Here is a 15,000-nt window from a genome sequence, read left to right as displayed (position 1 = left end):
ACACATGCACAGAAACACACACACACACACACACACACACACACATACACACACACACACACACACACACACACACACACACAATCACACACACACACACACAAACACACACAGGGTGACAAAAACCCTGTACTTGTAGGACATGGCACTCAGGTCAAAATGCCCGAAAATCTCAGACTTTCCATAGCAGGAAAACCTCTAACCAAAGACAATATCCCTGCATCCACAAACACATTCACACACAGAGTCACAAACACACACTCTCTATCTCCCACAGACACACACACAGAGAGAGCACACACAAGGGAAGGACAAGCTGGGCCAGTTTCCCCTGTGGCATTGTAAACTTTGGTGTCTTTCCAAATATCCCCTTTTAGACATGTTATTTTGTGGTGCCGGGAGTAGCTGACAACAGAGCCAAGGGCACCTCTGAACCCTGTCTGACCCCCACACTGCAAACACCACCAGCATAGACACCTGACAGAGGGCCATGGCAAACTCCTGGAGCTCAACTGGCATAACAACTGGTATAGCAACTGGTATAGCAACTGGTATAGCGCAGCTCAACTGGCATAACAACTGGTATAGCAGCTCAACTGGTATAGCAACTGGTAGAGCAAGAAGCTATCAACCCTAAGGTAATGGGTTCAAGTCCCAGGGAGCAAGCACACACTCTATTTATTCCAAGTATGTGCTGCATGCAGGGCTTTGAACCAGAATTTTTTCCCAATTGGTTCGTTCCGAACAGAAACAGTATTTTAACATTTCCGGTTTTCGTTTCAACCCTAAAATTGACGTTCCTGAACCGGCTAGAACAAAAAAATAAAGTTCCTGAACCGGTTAATAGCGTTCCATGTCAGCTGCGGTACATACAAATAAGTAGGCTGATCATTAGGACTTTAAAATGATCTTGTCTCTATCCTGTCATTAAACCTTAAAAAAGCACTATAGGCTACATTATGTAAGCGGCATAACTGTAATTCGGACATTTTGTTAGTATTATACATGAGTTAAGACAAGGAAAATGTATGCTATGTTGTTGGGCAAACAAAAACAAAACAGCATTTGGCCAAACCTCGTCAGGGCCTTATCAGTGCATTTTTGTCAACAGAGACAATACAAATATTACAAAACTACAATGGTATCTACAAAGCTACCATTGTGAATATTTAACTCATTAACACATGCCCAAAACCTTATCAGAAAGTAGCCTATGTGAGCTTTGACAAAGTTTGTCCACTAAACATCGCATTGTCCCACCTGCAAAGCAGTTTCATTAAACTTACCGGATTCTCACGATATCGAGTTTTTCTTGAAAGTTCCGTCTTGAAAATGGCGTTGTAATTGTATCAAAAACTGGAATTATCAAGTTTATTTGAGTTGGTTAATGTAATTATATTTAGTCTTACCAATTGAAACAACTAGCATAACTAGAAAATGCATTTCCTGAAGGAAATACCAGTGCATGAAATGCAAAGGTTAAGGAAGGAAGAAGAAAAGAAAGAAGAGTGAAAGAAGGAAAGAAGAAAGGAAAGAAGAGTGTAAGAAGGAAAGAAGAGTGAAGAAAGGAAAGAAAAGTGGAAGAAGGAAAGAAGAGTGGATGAAGGAAAAAAGAAAGGCAAGAAGAGTGGAAGAAGGAAAGACAAAAGGAAAGAAGAGTGAAGAAAGGAGAGAAGAGTGGAAGAGGGAAAGAAGAAAGGAAAGAAGAGTGAAAGAAGGAAAGAAGAAAAGAAAGAAGAGTGAAGAAAGGAAAGAAGAGTGGAAGAAGGAAAGAAGAAAAGAAAGAAGAGTGAAATAATGAAAGAAGAAAGGAAAGAAGAGTGAAGGAAGGAAAGAAGAGTGGAAGAAGGAAATAAGGAAAGAAAGAAGAGTGAAAGAAGGAAAGAAGAAAGGAAAGAAGAGTGTAAGAAGGAAAGAAGAGTGAAGAAAGGAAAGAAAAGTGGAAGAAGGAAAGAAGAGTGGATGAAGGAAAAAAGAAAGGCAAGAAGAGTGGAAGAAGGAAAGAAAAATGGAAGAAGAAAATAAGAAAGTAAAGAAGAGTGGAAGAAGGAAAGAAGAGTGAACAAGAGTGGCTCTGGATGAAGAGATAAAGAGAGAGTGAAAATATTTAAAAAAGGAGATAAAAATGGAGTGAAGAAGAGAGATTGAGTGTGAGAGAAAGTTGACAGAGAGAAAGATGGAGAGATGGAGAGAAAAAAAAATAGAGAATGGATGGTGTCTTAATGTTCCTAGTTACAGTTAAATTGAGAGGGACAGAGAGAGAAGAGGTTCTTTGGATTTGGCACAGGTGTCAGTGAAGCATACTAAGGCAGAAGGCAGTAACTTCTATGTTAAAGCTCAGTGGTATGATAACAATGGAATAATGACCCTATTAATTAATCAGTAGTAATACTATTTCATTTATCACAATTACCAATACAATGATTTTCACACACACACACACACACACACACACACACACACACACACCATTGAATTATCACATTAAGCACATAAAACAATGAACTTGAATTGTCACATGAAACACATAAAACATCTATGTCAGTCCATTGGGGTGTGTGTGTGTGTGTGTGTGTGTGTGTGTGTGTGTGTGTGTGTGTGTGTGTGTGTGTGTGTGTGTGTGTGAGAGAGAGAGAGAGAACGATAGAGAATGAGGCCCATTTTCCCCCTCCACATGCCCCCGCTCGCCAAGCGAAGTTACCCGATTTAGATGCACCTTTTTCGGACTAGCCACAGGCACTGGGTGGGGGAATAGCCCGATAGCTTAGCATATCTGCCATGCAATTCTAATGGTAATGCTACCTAGCTTGGTATGCTAACTGTCGGTAGCCTATACATCGTGAAATCAACCAAAATACTGATGTCACTGGCTTTAATTTGATAATGGCATGTTAGTAGTACATTTAATATCAGTACATTTGTTTAATTACTGCTGATATTTTACAAATACGTCAAAAACTCATTTTTGACCAAACTTGAAGTTACGGTCTTTTGCCTTAGCACGGCAGAGTAAAGCACAGGTGCAAGCCAGTTTAAAGACCCTATTATGATGTCATAATGGCCCAATGTAAGTCAATGGGAGAAATTTATATTCGTTTTTCTTTAATATCTTAAAAAGTATAAAGTTTAGAAAAGTGAAAAATACATAGCATAAGTGTCGTTTACAAGACCTATGCGACAAAGTTTGAATGAAGTTTCTACGTTAAGTGGTTCGGGCTGAATTAATCGCAGAAAAAGGTAACAAGAATAAGAAGAAGAAGAAGAAGAAGAAGAAGAAGAAGAAGAAGAAGCCTAGGAATAACAATACAGGGCATTTCATGCACTGTAATAAGCATTGAAACCGATGTACTTTTCGCATTAGCCAACTAAACTGAGCACTGAAGCACTGCGTCGGTCTGCCTCAGTATCCAATCACTTGATTAAGATTGAGTTCGAGAGACTGGTGGCTACAGCTTGTGCATAGATTTGATCCGATAAGGCTACTAGCTGGCGGTGTGCAGCAAGGTTCTCTATCTAAGTGAATCACCAATCATATTGCATTTGGGAATCTTGTGAAAGAACGAAAAAATAACGTTATTAACCGGTTACCATTATTTTAGGTAAACGATTCTGATCCGGAACATAATTACAGTGCATGAAATGCCCTGTATTGTTATTCCTAGGCTTCTTCTTCTTCTTATTCTTGTTACCTTTTTCTGCGATTAATTCAGCCCGAACCACTTAACGTAGAAACTTCATTCAAACTTTGTCGCGTAGGTCTTGTAAACGACACTTATGCTATGTATTTTTCACTTTTCTAAACTTTATACTTTTTAAAATATTAAAGAAAAACGAATATAAATTTCTCCCATTGACTTACATTGGGCCATTATGACATCATAATAGGGTCTTTAAACTGCTTGCACCTGTGCTTTACTCTGCCGTGCTAAGGCAAAAGACCGTAACTTCAAGTTTGGTCAAAAATGAGTTTTTGACGTATTTGTAAAATATCAGCAGTAATTAAACAAATGTACTGATATTAAATGTACTACTAACATGCCATTATTAAATTAAAGCCAGTGACATCAGTATTTTGGTTGATTTCACAATGTATAGGCTACCGACAGTTAGCATACCAAGCTAGGTAGCATTACCATTAGAATTGCATGGCAGATATGCTAAGCTATCGGGCTATTCCCCCACCCAGTGCCTGTGGCTAGTCCGAAAAAGGTGCATCTAAATCGGGTAACTTCGCTTGGCGAGCGGGGGCATGTGGAGGGGGAAAATGGGCCTCATTCTCTATCGTTCTCTCTCTCTCTCTCTCTCTCTCTCTCTCACACACACACACACACACACACACACACACACACACACACACACACACACCCCCCAATGGACTGACATAGATGTTTTATGTGTTTCATGTGACAATTCAAGTTCATTGTTTTATGTGCTTAATGTGATAATTCAATGGTGTGTGTGTGTGTGTGTGTGTGTGTGTGTGTGTGTGTGTGTGTGTGTGTGTGTGTGTGAGATAATCATTGTATTGGTAATTGTGATAAATTAAATAGTATTACTACTGATTAATTAATAGGGTCATTATTCCATTGTTATCATACCACTGAGCTTTAACATAGAAGTTACTGCCTTCTGCCTTAGTATGCTTCACTGACACCTGTGCCAAATCCAAAGAACCTCTTCTCTCTCTGTCCCTCTCAATTTAACTGTAACTAGGAACATTAAGACACCATCCATTCTCTATTTTTTTTTCTCTCCATCTCTCTCTCTGTCAACTTTCTCTCACACTCAATCTCTCTTCTTCACTCAATTTTTATCTCCTTTTTTCAATATTTTCACTCTCTCTTTATCTCTTCATCCAGAGCCACTCTTGTTCACTCTTCTTTCCTTCTTCCACTCTTCTTTCCTTTCTTATTTTCTTCTTCCATTTTTCTTTCCTTCTTCCACTCTTCTTGCCTTTCTTTTTTCCTTCATCCACTCTTCTTTCCTTCTTCCACTTTTCTTTCCTTTCTTCACTCTTCTTTCCTTCTTACACTCTTCTTTCCTTCTTTCACTCTTCTTTCTTTCCTTATTTCCTTCTTCCACTCTTCTTTCCTTCCTTCACTCTTCTTTCCTTTCTTCTTTCATTATTTCACTCTTCTTTCCTTCTTCCACTCTTCTTTCCTTTCTTCACTCTTCTTTCTTTTCTTCTTTCACTCTTCTTTCCTTTCTTCTTTCCCTCTTCCACTCTTCTCTCCTTTCTTCACTCTTCTTTCCTTTTGTCTTTCCTTCTTCCACTCTTCTTGCCTTTCTTTTTTCCTTCATCCACTCTTCTTTCCTTCTTCCACTTTTCTTTCCTTTCTTCACTCTTCTTTCCTTCTTACACTCTTCTTTCCTTTCTTCTTTCCTTCTTTCACTCTTCTTTCTTTTCTTCTTCCTTTCTTAACCTTTGCATTTCATGCACTGGTATTTCCTTCAGGAAATGCATTTTCTAGTTTTCTTATTACAGTGCATGAAATGCCCTGTATTGTTATTCCTAGGCTTCTTCTTCTTCTTCTTCTTATTCTTGTTACCTTTTTCTGCGATTAATTCAGCCCGAACCGCTTAACGTAGAAACTTCATTCAAACTTTGACGCGTAGGTCTTGTAAACGACACTTATGCTATGTATTTTTCACTTTTCTAAACTTTATACTTTTTAATATATTAAAGAAAAACGAATATAAATTTCTCCCATTGACTTACATTGGGCCATTATGACATCATAATAGGGTCTTTAAACTGGCTTGCACCTGTGCTTCACTGACAGCTGCACCAAATCAAAGGAACCTCTACTCTCTCTGTCCCTCTCAATTTAACTGTAACTAGGAACATTAAGACACCATCCATTCTCTACTTTTTTTTCTCTCCATCTCTCCATCTTTCTCTCTCAGTCAACTTTCTCTCACACTCAATCTCTCTTCTTCACTCCATTTTTATCTCCTTTTTTCAATATTTTCACTCTCTCTTTATCTCTTCATCCAGAGCCACTCTTGTTCACTCTTCTTTCCTTCTTCCACTCTTCTTTCCTTTCTTATTTTCTTCTTTCACTCTTCTTTCCTTTGTTCTTTCCTTCTTTCACTCTTCTTTCTTTTCTTATTTCCTTCTTCCACTCTTCTTTCCTTCCTTCACTCTTCTTTCCTTTCTTCTTTCATTATTTCACTCTTCTTTCTTTTCTTCTTTCCTTCTTCCACTCTTCTTTCCTTTCTTCACTCTTCTTTCTTTTCTTCTTTCCTTCTTTCACTCTTCTTTCCTTCTTCCGCTCTTCTCTCCTTTCTTCACTCTTCTTTCCTTTTGTCTTTCCTTCTTCCACTCTTCTTTCCTTTCTTCTTTCCTTCTTTCACTCTTCTTTCTTTTCTTCTTCCTTTCTTAACCTTTGCATTTCATGCACTGGTATTTCCTTCAGGAAATGCATTTTCTAGTTTGTTTTAAAGTTTCTGGTTTCGTTTCTGTTCCTAGCAAAACATCAAACGTTTCTGGTTTTCGTTTTCGTTCCGTGAACCGGTTCAAAGCCTTGGCTGCATGTACTATAAAGTTGGTTTCTATAGAAGTATCTGCTACATGGTGTGTGTGTGTGTGTGTGTGTGTGTGTGTGTGTGTGTGTGTGTGTGTGTGTGTGTGTGTGTTTGTGTGTAAGACTGATAGAGGGGATGTCAGAGCATGGCAGGCTGTTTTGATATTGTAGATTCCAAAACATGTCAAATTAATCTGGCCTCGTAATTCACTGTTTTAATATGAGTCACTTTCATTCTGGCATTTAGTTTATTTGTCTCATTAAAACATTATTGCAGAGATGGAGAGAAAATGATAAACGGGAAAAAGACAGATAGAAATCAAGAAGAGAAGGGGAGACAGAGAGTTCCAAGATGTGCGTGCGTGCATGCGTGTGTGTGTGGGTGTGTGTGTGCGTATTAGAGAAAAAGGGAGAGATTAGATAGAAGCAAAAAGATGAGAGGAAGAGAGGAAAATGAAGAGAGGGCAAAAGAGATGGGGAGACCAGTGTTCCATGACGTGTTTGTGTGTGTGTGTCTGAGTGTGTGTCTGTTTGTGTGTGTGTGTGTGTGTCTGAGTGTGTGTCTGTTTGTGTGTGTGTGTGTGTGTGTGTGTATGCATGTGTGTGTGTGTATGCGTGTGTGTGTGTGTGTGTGTGTGTGTGTGTGCGTAAGTGTGTGTGTGTGTTACTCCATTGGTCACCCGAGGGACACAGGAGAGAGAGAGTGACCAGCGGCCGTTTATTTTCAATGAATGCTTGCGATTTCCAGCAACAAGAGACCATTGCAAAGCCAAAACTAGGCGGGGCAAAAAAAGAGGTCTACTTCTGACTTCTGACATCAAATTCTGAGTGACGTGACACGACGACTACCAAAGAGAGGTAAGCCAGCGTGACACTAGTTGTTGAAACAAAAGAACAACCGTGTCTTGCCTACTTGTTCAGTTCTGTAACCTGGCAACCACAAGTTAATAACGGCCATTTGGCTCCCTCCTGTGGCGCTCATGTGACCATATTGGAGAGATGGAGAGAGAAAAATAAATAAGGAGATGGAAGAAGGAGGAGAGGTGGAGAAACAGGAAGAGAGATAGAGAGATGAAGCATCCCAGCTTCCCTTTCTTGCTTTTTTGATGAGTTTATACATCAGCATGAATATGTGTGTGTGTGTGTGTGTGTGTGTGTGTGTGTGTGTGTGTGTGTGTGTGTGTGTGTGTGTGTGTGTGGTTGTGGTGTGTGTGTGTATATGTTTGTGTGTGTGTGTGTGTTTGTGTGTATGTTTTTATTGTTTTTGTGTGTGTGTGTGTGTGTGTGTGTGTGTGTGTGTGTGTCTGAATATTATAGATTCAAAAGAGGCAGAAAAACTCTTGAGAGAGATCTCAAGAATGAAAGAGAAAAGTGAGGAGAGTGTAAGTGAGTGTCAGAGAGAAGGAGGGAGAAACGTGGTGAAAGAGATAGAGACACAGGTCCTTTTATAAAGTTTGTTTTCTGTGTATGCTTGTATGCCAGAGAGATGAAGATAGAGAGATAGAGTTGAAGAAAGAGAGGGCATCATATATTCTCTGTTTAGTGTTTTCTAAGCCAGCAGAGGTGCGTGTGTGTGTGTGTGTGTGTGTGTGTGTGTGTGTGTGGGAGTGTGTGTGTGTGTGTGTGTGTGTGTGGGAGTGTGTGTGTGTGTGTGTGTGTGTTTGCGCGTCTCGTCTACCTTGTCGCTGTCCACAGTGTTCTGAGAGGTGCGTGAGGCGATGGAGATGGTGTCGGGTTGACTGCTGGCATCCCCCTGGCTGTCTGCATCATCAGTCATGTCCCTGTGTGGGGGGGAATTACGCCCAATTCTGTCACAGAAGGCTCAACATTTACAAGAAGCTCCATGCTATATAGGCGATTGTAATGGCCAATTAGCTCCTGGGGCCCAAGGTTTGATGGAGCTTGAAGTAACTTAAAGATATTTTCAACTTGACATTCAGATTTAACCTTTACCGAAAGATTTGCAGCCAAAATGGATGCTACACTATTATGGGCTGAAACAGTCATACTGAGAATCTCTTCACTCCCCACTGTTTCCAACATGAAGCAGGCCCTCAGGTCTTCCCAGACACAGGGATCCGTCTCTCTTTGGCTGTCTACTTGTCTGTTCATGTGTGTGTCTATGTGTATGTGTGTGTGTGTGTCTATATGTCTGTTCATGTGTGTGTCTATGTGTGTGTTTGTGTGTCTATATGGCTGTTCATGTGTGTGTCTATGTGTGTGTGTGTGTGTCTATATGGCTGTTCATGTGTGTGTCTAAGTGTATGTCTATATGTCTGTTCATGTGTGTCTATGTGTATGTCTATATGCATGTTCATGTGTGTGTCTATGTGTGTGTGTGTGTGTGTGTCTATATGCCTGTTCATGTGTGTGTCTATGCGTATGTCTATATGTCTGTTCATGTGTGTGTCTATATGTTTGTTCATGTGTGTGTCAATGTGTGTGTCTATATGTCTGTTCATGTGTGTGTCTATGTGTGTGTCTACATGTGTCTACATGTGTGTATATGTGTGTGTCTACATGTATGCCTACAGTATGTGTGAGTCTACATGTGTGTATATATGTCTGTTCATGTGTGTGTCTATGTGTGTGTCTACATCTGTGTGTATGTGTGGTCTATGTGTGTGTATATATGTCTGTCTACATGTGTGTCTATGCGCGTGTCTGTGTGTGTGTATGTGTGTGTCTACACGTGTGTGTATGTGTGTGTCTACACGTGTGTGTATGTGTGTGTCTATCTGTGTCAGTGTCACCTCTTGCTGATGGTCCTCTGACGAGCAGGAGTTTTGGGCAGGTGGATGGGTTCCTTTAGCGCCCCCTTCAGGTGGACTGTTCTCTCCTGGATTACCTCCCGGATGTTCCTGATCCACTCCTGCTTCAACTCCATACTGGTGGCCTACAACACACACACACACACGCACATGCACACGCACACGCACACGCACACGCACACGCACACGCACACGCACACACGCACACACTCTTTACTCTCTATAGATAGGTTGCAGTGTTTTATTTCAATGAGAGGGCAAGGAGTGTGAAATGTATATGCATTTTTAAACATGTCTCTTAAGCAAAAATGAGACTCACACAGATTATGGACATTTCTGCATAAAAGCAGGAATATGATTGTGAGAAAATGAGAGGGTGTATGTTCCTGAAGATGTGTCTTACCTTTAAGACCGTTCTGTTGTCGGAGGTGGGGGTCCGTCCAGCCCACAGAGCAAACTTACACGGGTCCCCCTCAATATGCTCAGTCACCCCCAACTCTGACGTCTGGAAACGTAACAAATTCCATATCACATTATATAACACTGCCACACTACTGTATGAAACACGGTCTCTAATAAGGGTAGTCAACAACAACGAATAAAATAAATACTATTTCAACCTTAATCATGTCATCTGATGAATGGCTTAGTGAACTACATGGCATGTTCTTTATTATTATGCTAATTATTAAGCCCACTGGGGACGTATCTACACTGGAAACCTGCTGTTTTCCTCATTATGAGGTGAATGTGAGGCTGCCCTACCAGTAGTTTGCTCTTGTAGACGTATTTAGTTCGTCCCGATGAGTCCTTCATCTCTTTGCTGAAGACCAGCGAAATCTCAAACAGGAACAGGTGGCGGTCACGGCCCTTTCGGATCAGGGACTTGGGGTCCCACACCTGGAAGGTGTCCTGGAGGATGAGCTCTCCCTGTACGGCCAGGTTCTCATCGAAACCTGCGGGTCAGAAACAGATCAGTGACAGAACTTTGTTCCACAGAACCTTGTGCCAAGACTCAGACAGTCAACCATTCTGAGGATTCATACTTAAAAATTCACATGCATGCATTCACAAATGTCCGAACTTTAGGTCTCTAGAAAAGATTAGACTAATTACATTCGACGATTTAGCTTTCACTATGATGTCATACACCTGCTTCATGCAGTCACTGAAACATCTTCATTGATTAAGGTATAAATACAGCACGAGCTCAAACCCCTGCATTTCCCTCGGGATCAATAAAGTATCCATCTATCTATCTATCTATCTATCTATCTATCTATCTATCTATCTATCTATATATCTATTTTGGAACTGGGCATCAGTGTTTACAACATGTGGAAATACACCTACAGCGGCTGAGATGTTTAACAGAACAGTTTGTCGGATGCTAACGTGTGCTACATGGTATGTGTGTGCAATGCTGTTGTTTGGTGTTATAAAACTGGGCAAATGTAGCATGCTGACATGTTAATAAAGCACGTTGCTAACGTGTACAGCATGGCTGTATGTTGCATGTGTGTAATGCTGCTGTTGGCAGTGGTTGTTACCCTCCAGCATGCTGACATGCATGGCATCGTTGGCTCGCTTGGGGACACTGAGCATGACCTCCAAACCTTCCTTTATTTCTCCTTTCCCCTCCTCGCAGCACGTCAACAACTCCTGTTTACACACACAAACATATACACACACACACACACACACACACACACACACACACACGTACACACATAAACATACACACATACGCACACACATAAACATACACACACATATCCAACACACACACACACACACACACGCACACACACACATAAACATACACACACACACACACACACACACACACACACACCAACACACACACACACACATAAAAAAAACAGCAACCAATTAGTGAATGGGGAGATTGCAAGCAGGCAATCAAAGGATGATAAACTGGTTTCCAGTTTTCCAGCCAATCAGAGAGGATCACGAACACCACAGGCCATTGACCAGGGGCAGCCACAGCAGTTTCAAAGCAGCAGTTCGACTGAAAATGCTACTCATATTGAACACACAGTTTTATGTAACACATGCTAATGTATTATGGCTTCTTACATTGTGTCATTTTGATGTGATATTCTACAATTTTGTATCATTGCATTACTGTATTGTATATTACTGTATTGAATTACAAAGTATTATATACAGTTTAATTTCAGTATTATTACATCAATTCTCAAATTCTATTTTTACATCATTTTCTGTTCAAGTCTTTTGCACAGTATTTCATACAGGTTAATTTACCTTTCAAATCCAGCAGGTTTTCTTATTTACACATGACACACCAGTCCATGCAATCTTTAGTTTTACCTTCAACAGAAGCTGGTACTTTGTGATCCTCTGCACTGGTTTAATGAGGTAGGAGGAGATGGAGTTGGCCAGTCCATGCCTGCGCTGGATCTCCTGCAGAGAGAGAGAGAGCAAATCACTGTGACCTGACGGGACACATCTCAAAAAGTCAGAATGAACAACAGGAAAGAATCCTCCCCTCCGTCCAGACCCTTTAAATCCCACTGCTGTGTTAGGTGTGGGACTTAGGTGATTGTAACTGAAGGCAGCATATCAGGTGCCCTGTGTTTTGTTTAAGCAACAACGAATTGAGGTGTAAATGGATGCGTGAGTAATAGCACACATGAATAATCATTATATTTGGTGAGGCCAGAAAACAACTGTGAGATGTTATTCGGAGTAATACTAGGGACCACAGTGACAGTACTTTGGTGCCATCTAACTGTCGCTTGTGTCAGAACAGGGCTGTGTCTCAAAGTGCCTCGAGGCAGTTTATATTGTTTTTGTGCTACATACATAAAATTGAATTGAATTTCTCCACTTACACTTTTGGAAAAGAGGGTACCTTTAACGCTTTAGATTACAACCTTATCAGGTTCTACTAAAAACACAGACATGGGTTATCCTTTGTAGAACCCTTGTGGGGATTCTTCAGCTTTCTTCTTTACAACAATAATGTTCATCTTTTTTTAACTTTAAGCTGATGCCACCTACACAATATTTTGTTATGCCGAGAAAATAAAGTTTAAAAAGTAGAGCCTTCAGCTCTTTAAAGAATATTTTTTTATTATTATTTCTGTGCATAGCAAGATGGAAAAAAAAAAAACTCCATCTGTGTCTGTATGTGGGTGTGTGATAAGTCCTCGGAGAAGGAAAAGAGGAAGAGAGAGGAAGAGAAAGAGAGAGGGATAGAGAGAGAGAGGAAGAGAGAGAGAGTGGGAAAAAGATGTGCTTACATCAAAGAACCTGCCAGCCTGGCCCTGGATGAGCTGACTGGAGTCAGGTTTGTTCTTGCAGTACGTGACGTAAATGTGGAACTTATCCGCCTGGTAGAGGAGAAGAGGAGGGGGGGGGGGGGGGGGAGAGAAGAGATGGAGGAAGGGGGGGGGGGGAAGAGAAGAGATGGAGGAAGGGGGGGGGGGGGGGGAGAAGAGATGGAGGAGGGGGGGGGAAGAGAAGAGATGGAGGAAGGGGGGGGGGGAAGAGAAGAGATGGAGGAAGGGGGGGGGGGGGGAGAAGAGATGGAGGAGGGGGGGGGAAGAGAAGAGATGGAGGAAGGGGGGGGGGGAGAGAAGAGATGGAGGAAGGGGGGGGGGAGAGAAGAGATGGAGGAAGGGGGGGGGGGGGAGAAGAGATGGAGGAAGGGGGGGGGGGGAGAAGAGATGGAGGAAGGGGGGGGGGGGGGGAGAGAAGAGATGGAGGAAGGGGGGGGGGGGGGAAGGGAAGAGATGGAGGAGGGGGGGGGGGGAGAGAAGAGATGGAGGAAGGGGGGGGGGGGGGAGAAGAGATGGAGGAAGGGGGGGGGGGGGAAGGGAAGAGATGGAGGAGGGGTAATGAATGGAGAAAGATGGGAGGGGAAGGGAGGGGAGAGACAGATTAAAAGTAGCATAGAACCAATTAAGAGAGGAGAGAGGGCACTGAGAGATTCCTCTGGTTGTTATATAATTAAAAGTGAGTGATAAGTCTGTCAGTGCGGATTCTGAAAAGACTGCCGGGCCTTACCCATGTGACGAAGCAGTGGCCCACATCCTCAGGGAGCTGCTCATAGTTCTCCAGCTCTTTCAGGAAAATGCTGCGCACAAACAAACCATAATTCAAGGCTTTCATGGGGAAGCTTTGGGCTTAGACTTCAGAGTAAAACAGTAGTAAGGTCTGATGTGATGACTGATCGGCTTTAAAACACTGAAATGTTGTAGTCTTCTGTATGCAGACATTAGATGAAATAGTTTTATGCAATTAAGGTTTGGAAACTACAATTATCTTTAACAAAAACATCACTGAAGACTCATGTGTCAATAAATATAGAGTCTGATGTTTAAGACTCCAGGAATGATGCATACTTATTATGGAATTCATAGATCTCCTGGATATTCCCAAAGATGACTAGCTCCTTGTTAGCGATTCCTTGGGGAATCTCATCCATGCCGCTGGTCATCTCCCAAAGGAATGTCTGAACACACACAAACACACACACACACACACACACACACACACACACACACACACACACACAAACACACACACACACACACAGGTGTTTAAAAATGCTCCCGAACAGCCATGAGATGATATTCAGAAATAGAGATGGCAGCTCTCATATAACAGAACTGACACACACACAAAGGCTTGACGGGACTGATATGAAAGACCCGATAGATAAAAAGCATTGGCAGTCACCTCTAAGCATTCCTGCAGGTCCCTGACGTACGCTCTCTCGGTTTGAAGAAGCTCGGCCATGATATACCTGGATTGCCATTAAATAGATGAAGGAGAATCACAATCAGTCAAGCACTTGACAGGTTAAGAGAAGGAAAGAGAGAGAGAGAGTGAGAGAGACAGAGTGCAGACAAGGGAAAGTTCGCGAGCGCCCTTCCAAGCCAACTCATTAGCGTTACATGGCACTGTCAATCTATTCATTTAACGCTTGAACGAGCAGAGACAAAGAGATCAGAGACTCCACTGCTGCAACAATACACTTCACTGTGGGCTCCTCCTGCTTACATAACCCTGCTCTCATTAGCAAACATGGCGGCTTTAGAGAAGAAAAAAAGTTTTTCGCTAAGACTCTCCCTTCCTTCCACTCACTCTTTCTTCCTGGCAGACTTCCTCTTCTCCTCATTGACCTCATGGTCGGGGTCATGCAGATTCACTTCCGGGTCGGGGTGGGTCAGGCTGGCTGGGATGATGTCCAGCTCCAGATCTTTGTTGTCCTATCGAGGTCAGGCACACAGAGCTCTAAACATCAGCCACAATGCTGCCTTAGATATCATTAAGATCTGACAGTCACTTGGAGGCAATTAAGTATAAAAAAGAGAGAGGAGAGATAGAGATAGATAGATAGATAAAGAGAGAAAGAGAGAGAGAGAGGGAGAGAGAGAGAGAGAGAGAGAGAGAGAGAGAGAGAGAGAGACAGAGAAGTGTGTGACAAGGACAGACGATGAGTAATGAAGAGACAAGGGGAAACTGTGCTGAAAGGACGAAGACACAGAGAGTAACTGACAAGGCAAGAGGGACAGATGAAAACACAAAGGCACAGACAGATAGACAGATAGACAGTACAGTACAGATAGACAGACAAACAGACTAACACACAGATCGCCAGACAAACACATAGTGACAGGGATAAACCAACACACCATTAATCACAC

The 15,000-nt window shown here is 41.9% G+C and overlaps 1 protein-coding gene across 1 annotated transcript in view; it reads right to left on the bottom strand.

Annotated features, from left to right (window-relative positions):
• kalrnb (kalirin RhoGEF kinase b) overlaps window positions 1-15,000 on the bottom strand; it is a gene marked incomplete at its 5' end in the record, with an annotated part of 80,190 nt that overhangs the window by 32,714 nt on the left and 32,476 nt on the right. The window contains 11 exons of the mRNA XM_080834118.1: window positions 8,206-8,308; window positions 9,281-9,423; window positions 9,702-9,803; window positions 10,064-10,254; window positions 10,849-10,960; window positions 11,654-11,746; window positions 12,589-12,678; window positions 13,355-13,424; window positions 13,693-13,802; window positions 14,030-14,096; window positions 14,438-14,562. Coding sequence (XP_080690244.1) covers window positions 8,206-8,308; window positions 9,281-9,423; window positions 9,702-9,803; window positions 10,064-10,254; window positions 10,849-10,960; window positions 11,654-11,746; window positions 12,589-12,678; window positions 13,355-13,424; window positions 13,693-13,802; window positions 14,030-14,096; window positions 14,438-14,562 — 1,206 coding nt within the window. The remainder of the gene's footprint in view (window positions 1-8,205; window positions 8,309-9,280; window positions 9,424-9,701; window positions 9,804-10,063; window positions 10,255-10,848; window positions 10,961-11,653; window positions 11,747-12,588; window positions 12,679-13,354; window positions 13,425-13,692; window positions 13,803-14,029; window positions 14,097-14,437; window positions 14,563-15,000) is intronic.

This window comes from Sprattus sprattus (assembly GCF_963457725.1).
Source record: "Sprattus sprattus genome assembly, chromosome: 3".
In the NCBI taxonomy this organism is placed as follows: Eukaryota; Metazoa; Chordata; class Actinopteri; order Clupeiformes; family Clupeidae; genus Sprattus; species Sprattus sprattus.
This window is presented reverse-complemented; position numbering and strand designations above follow the sequence as displayed.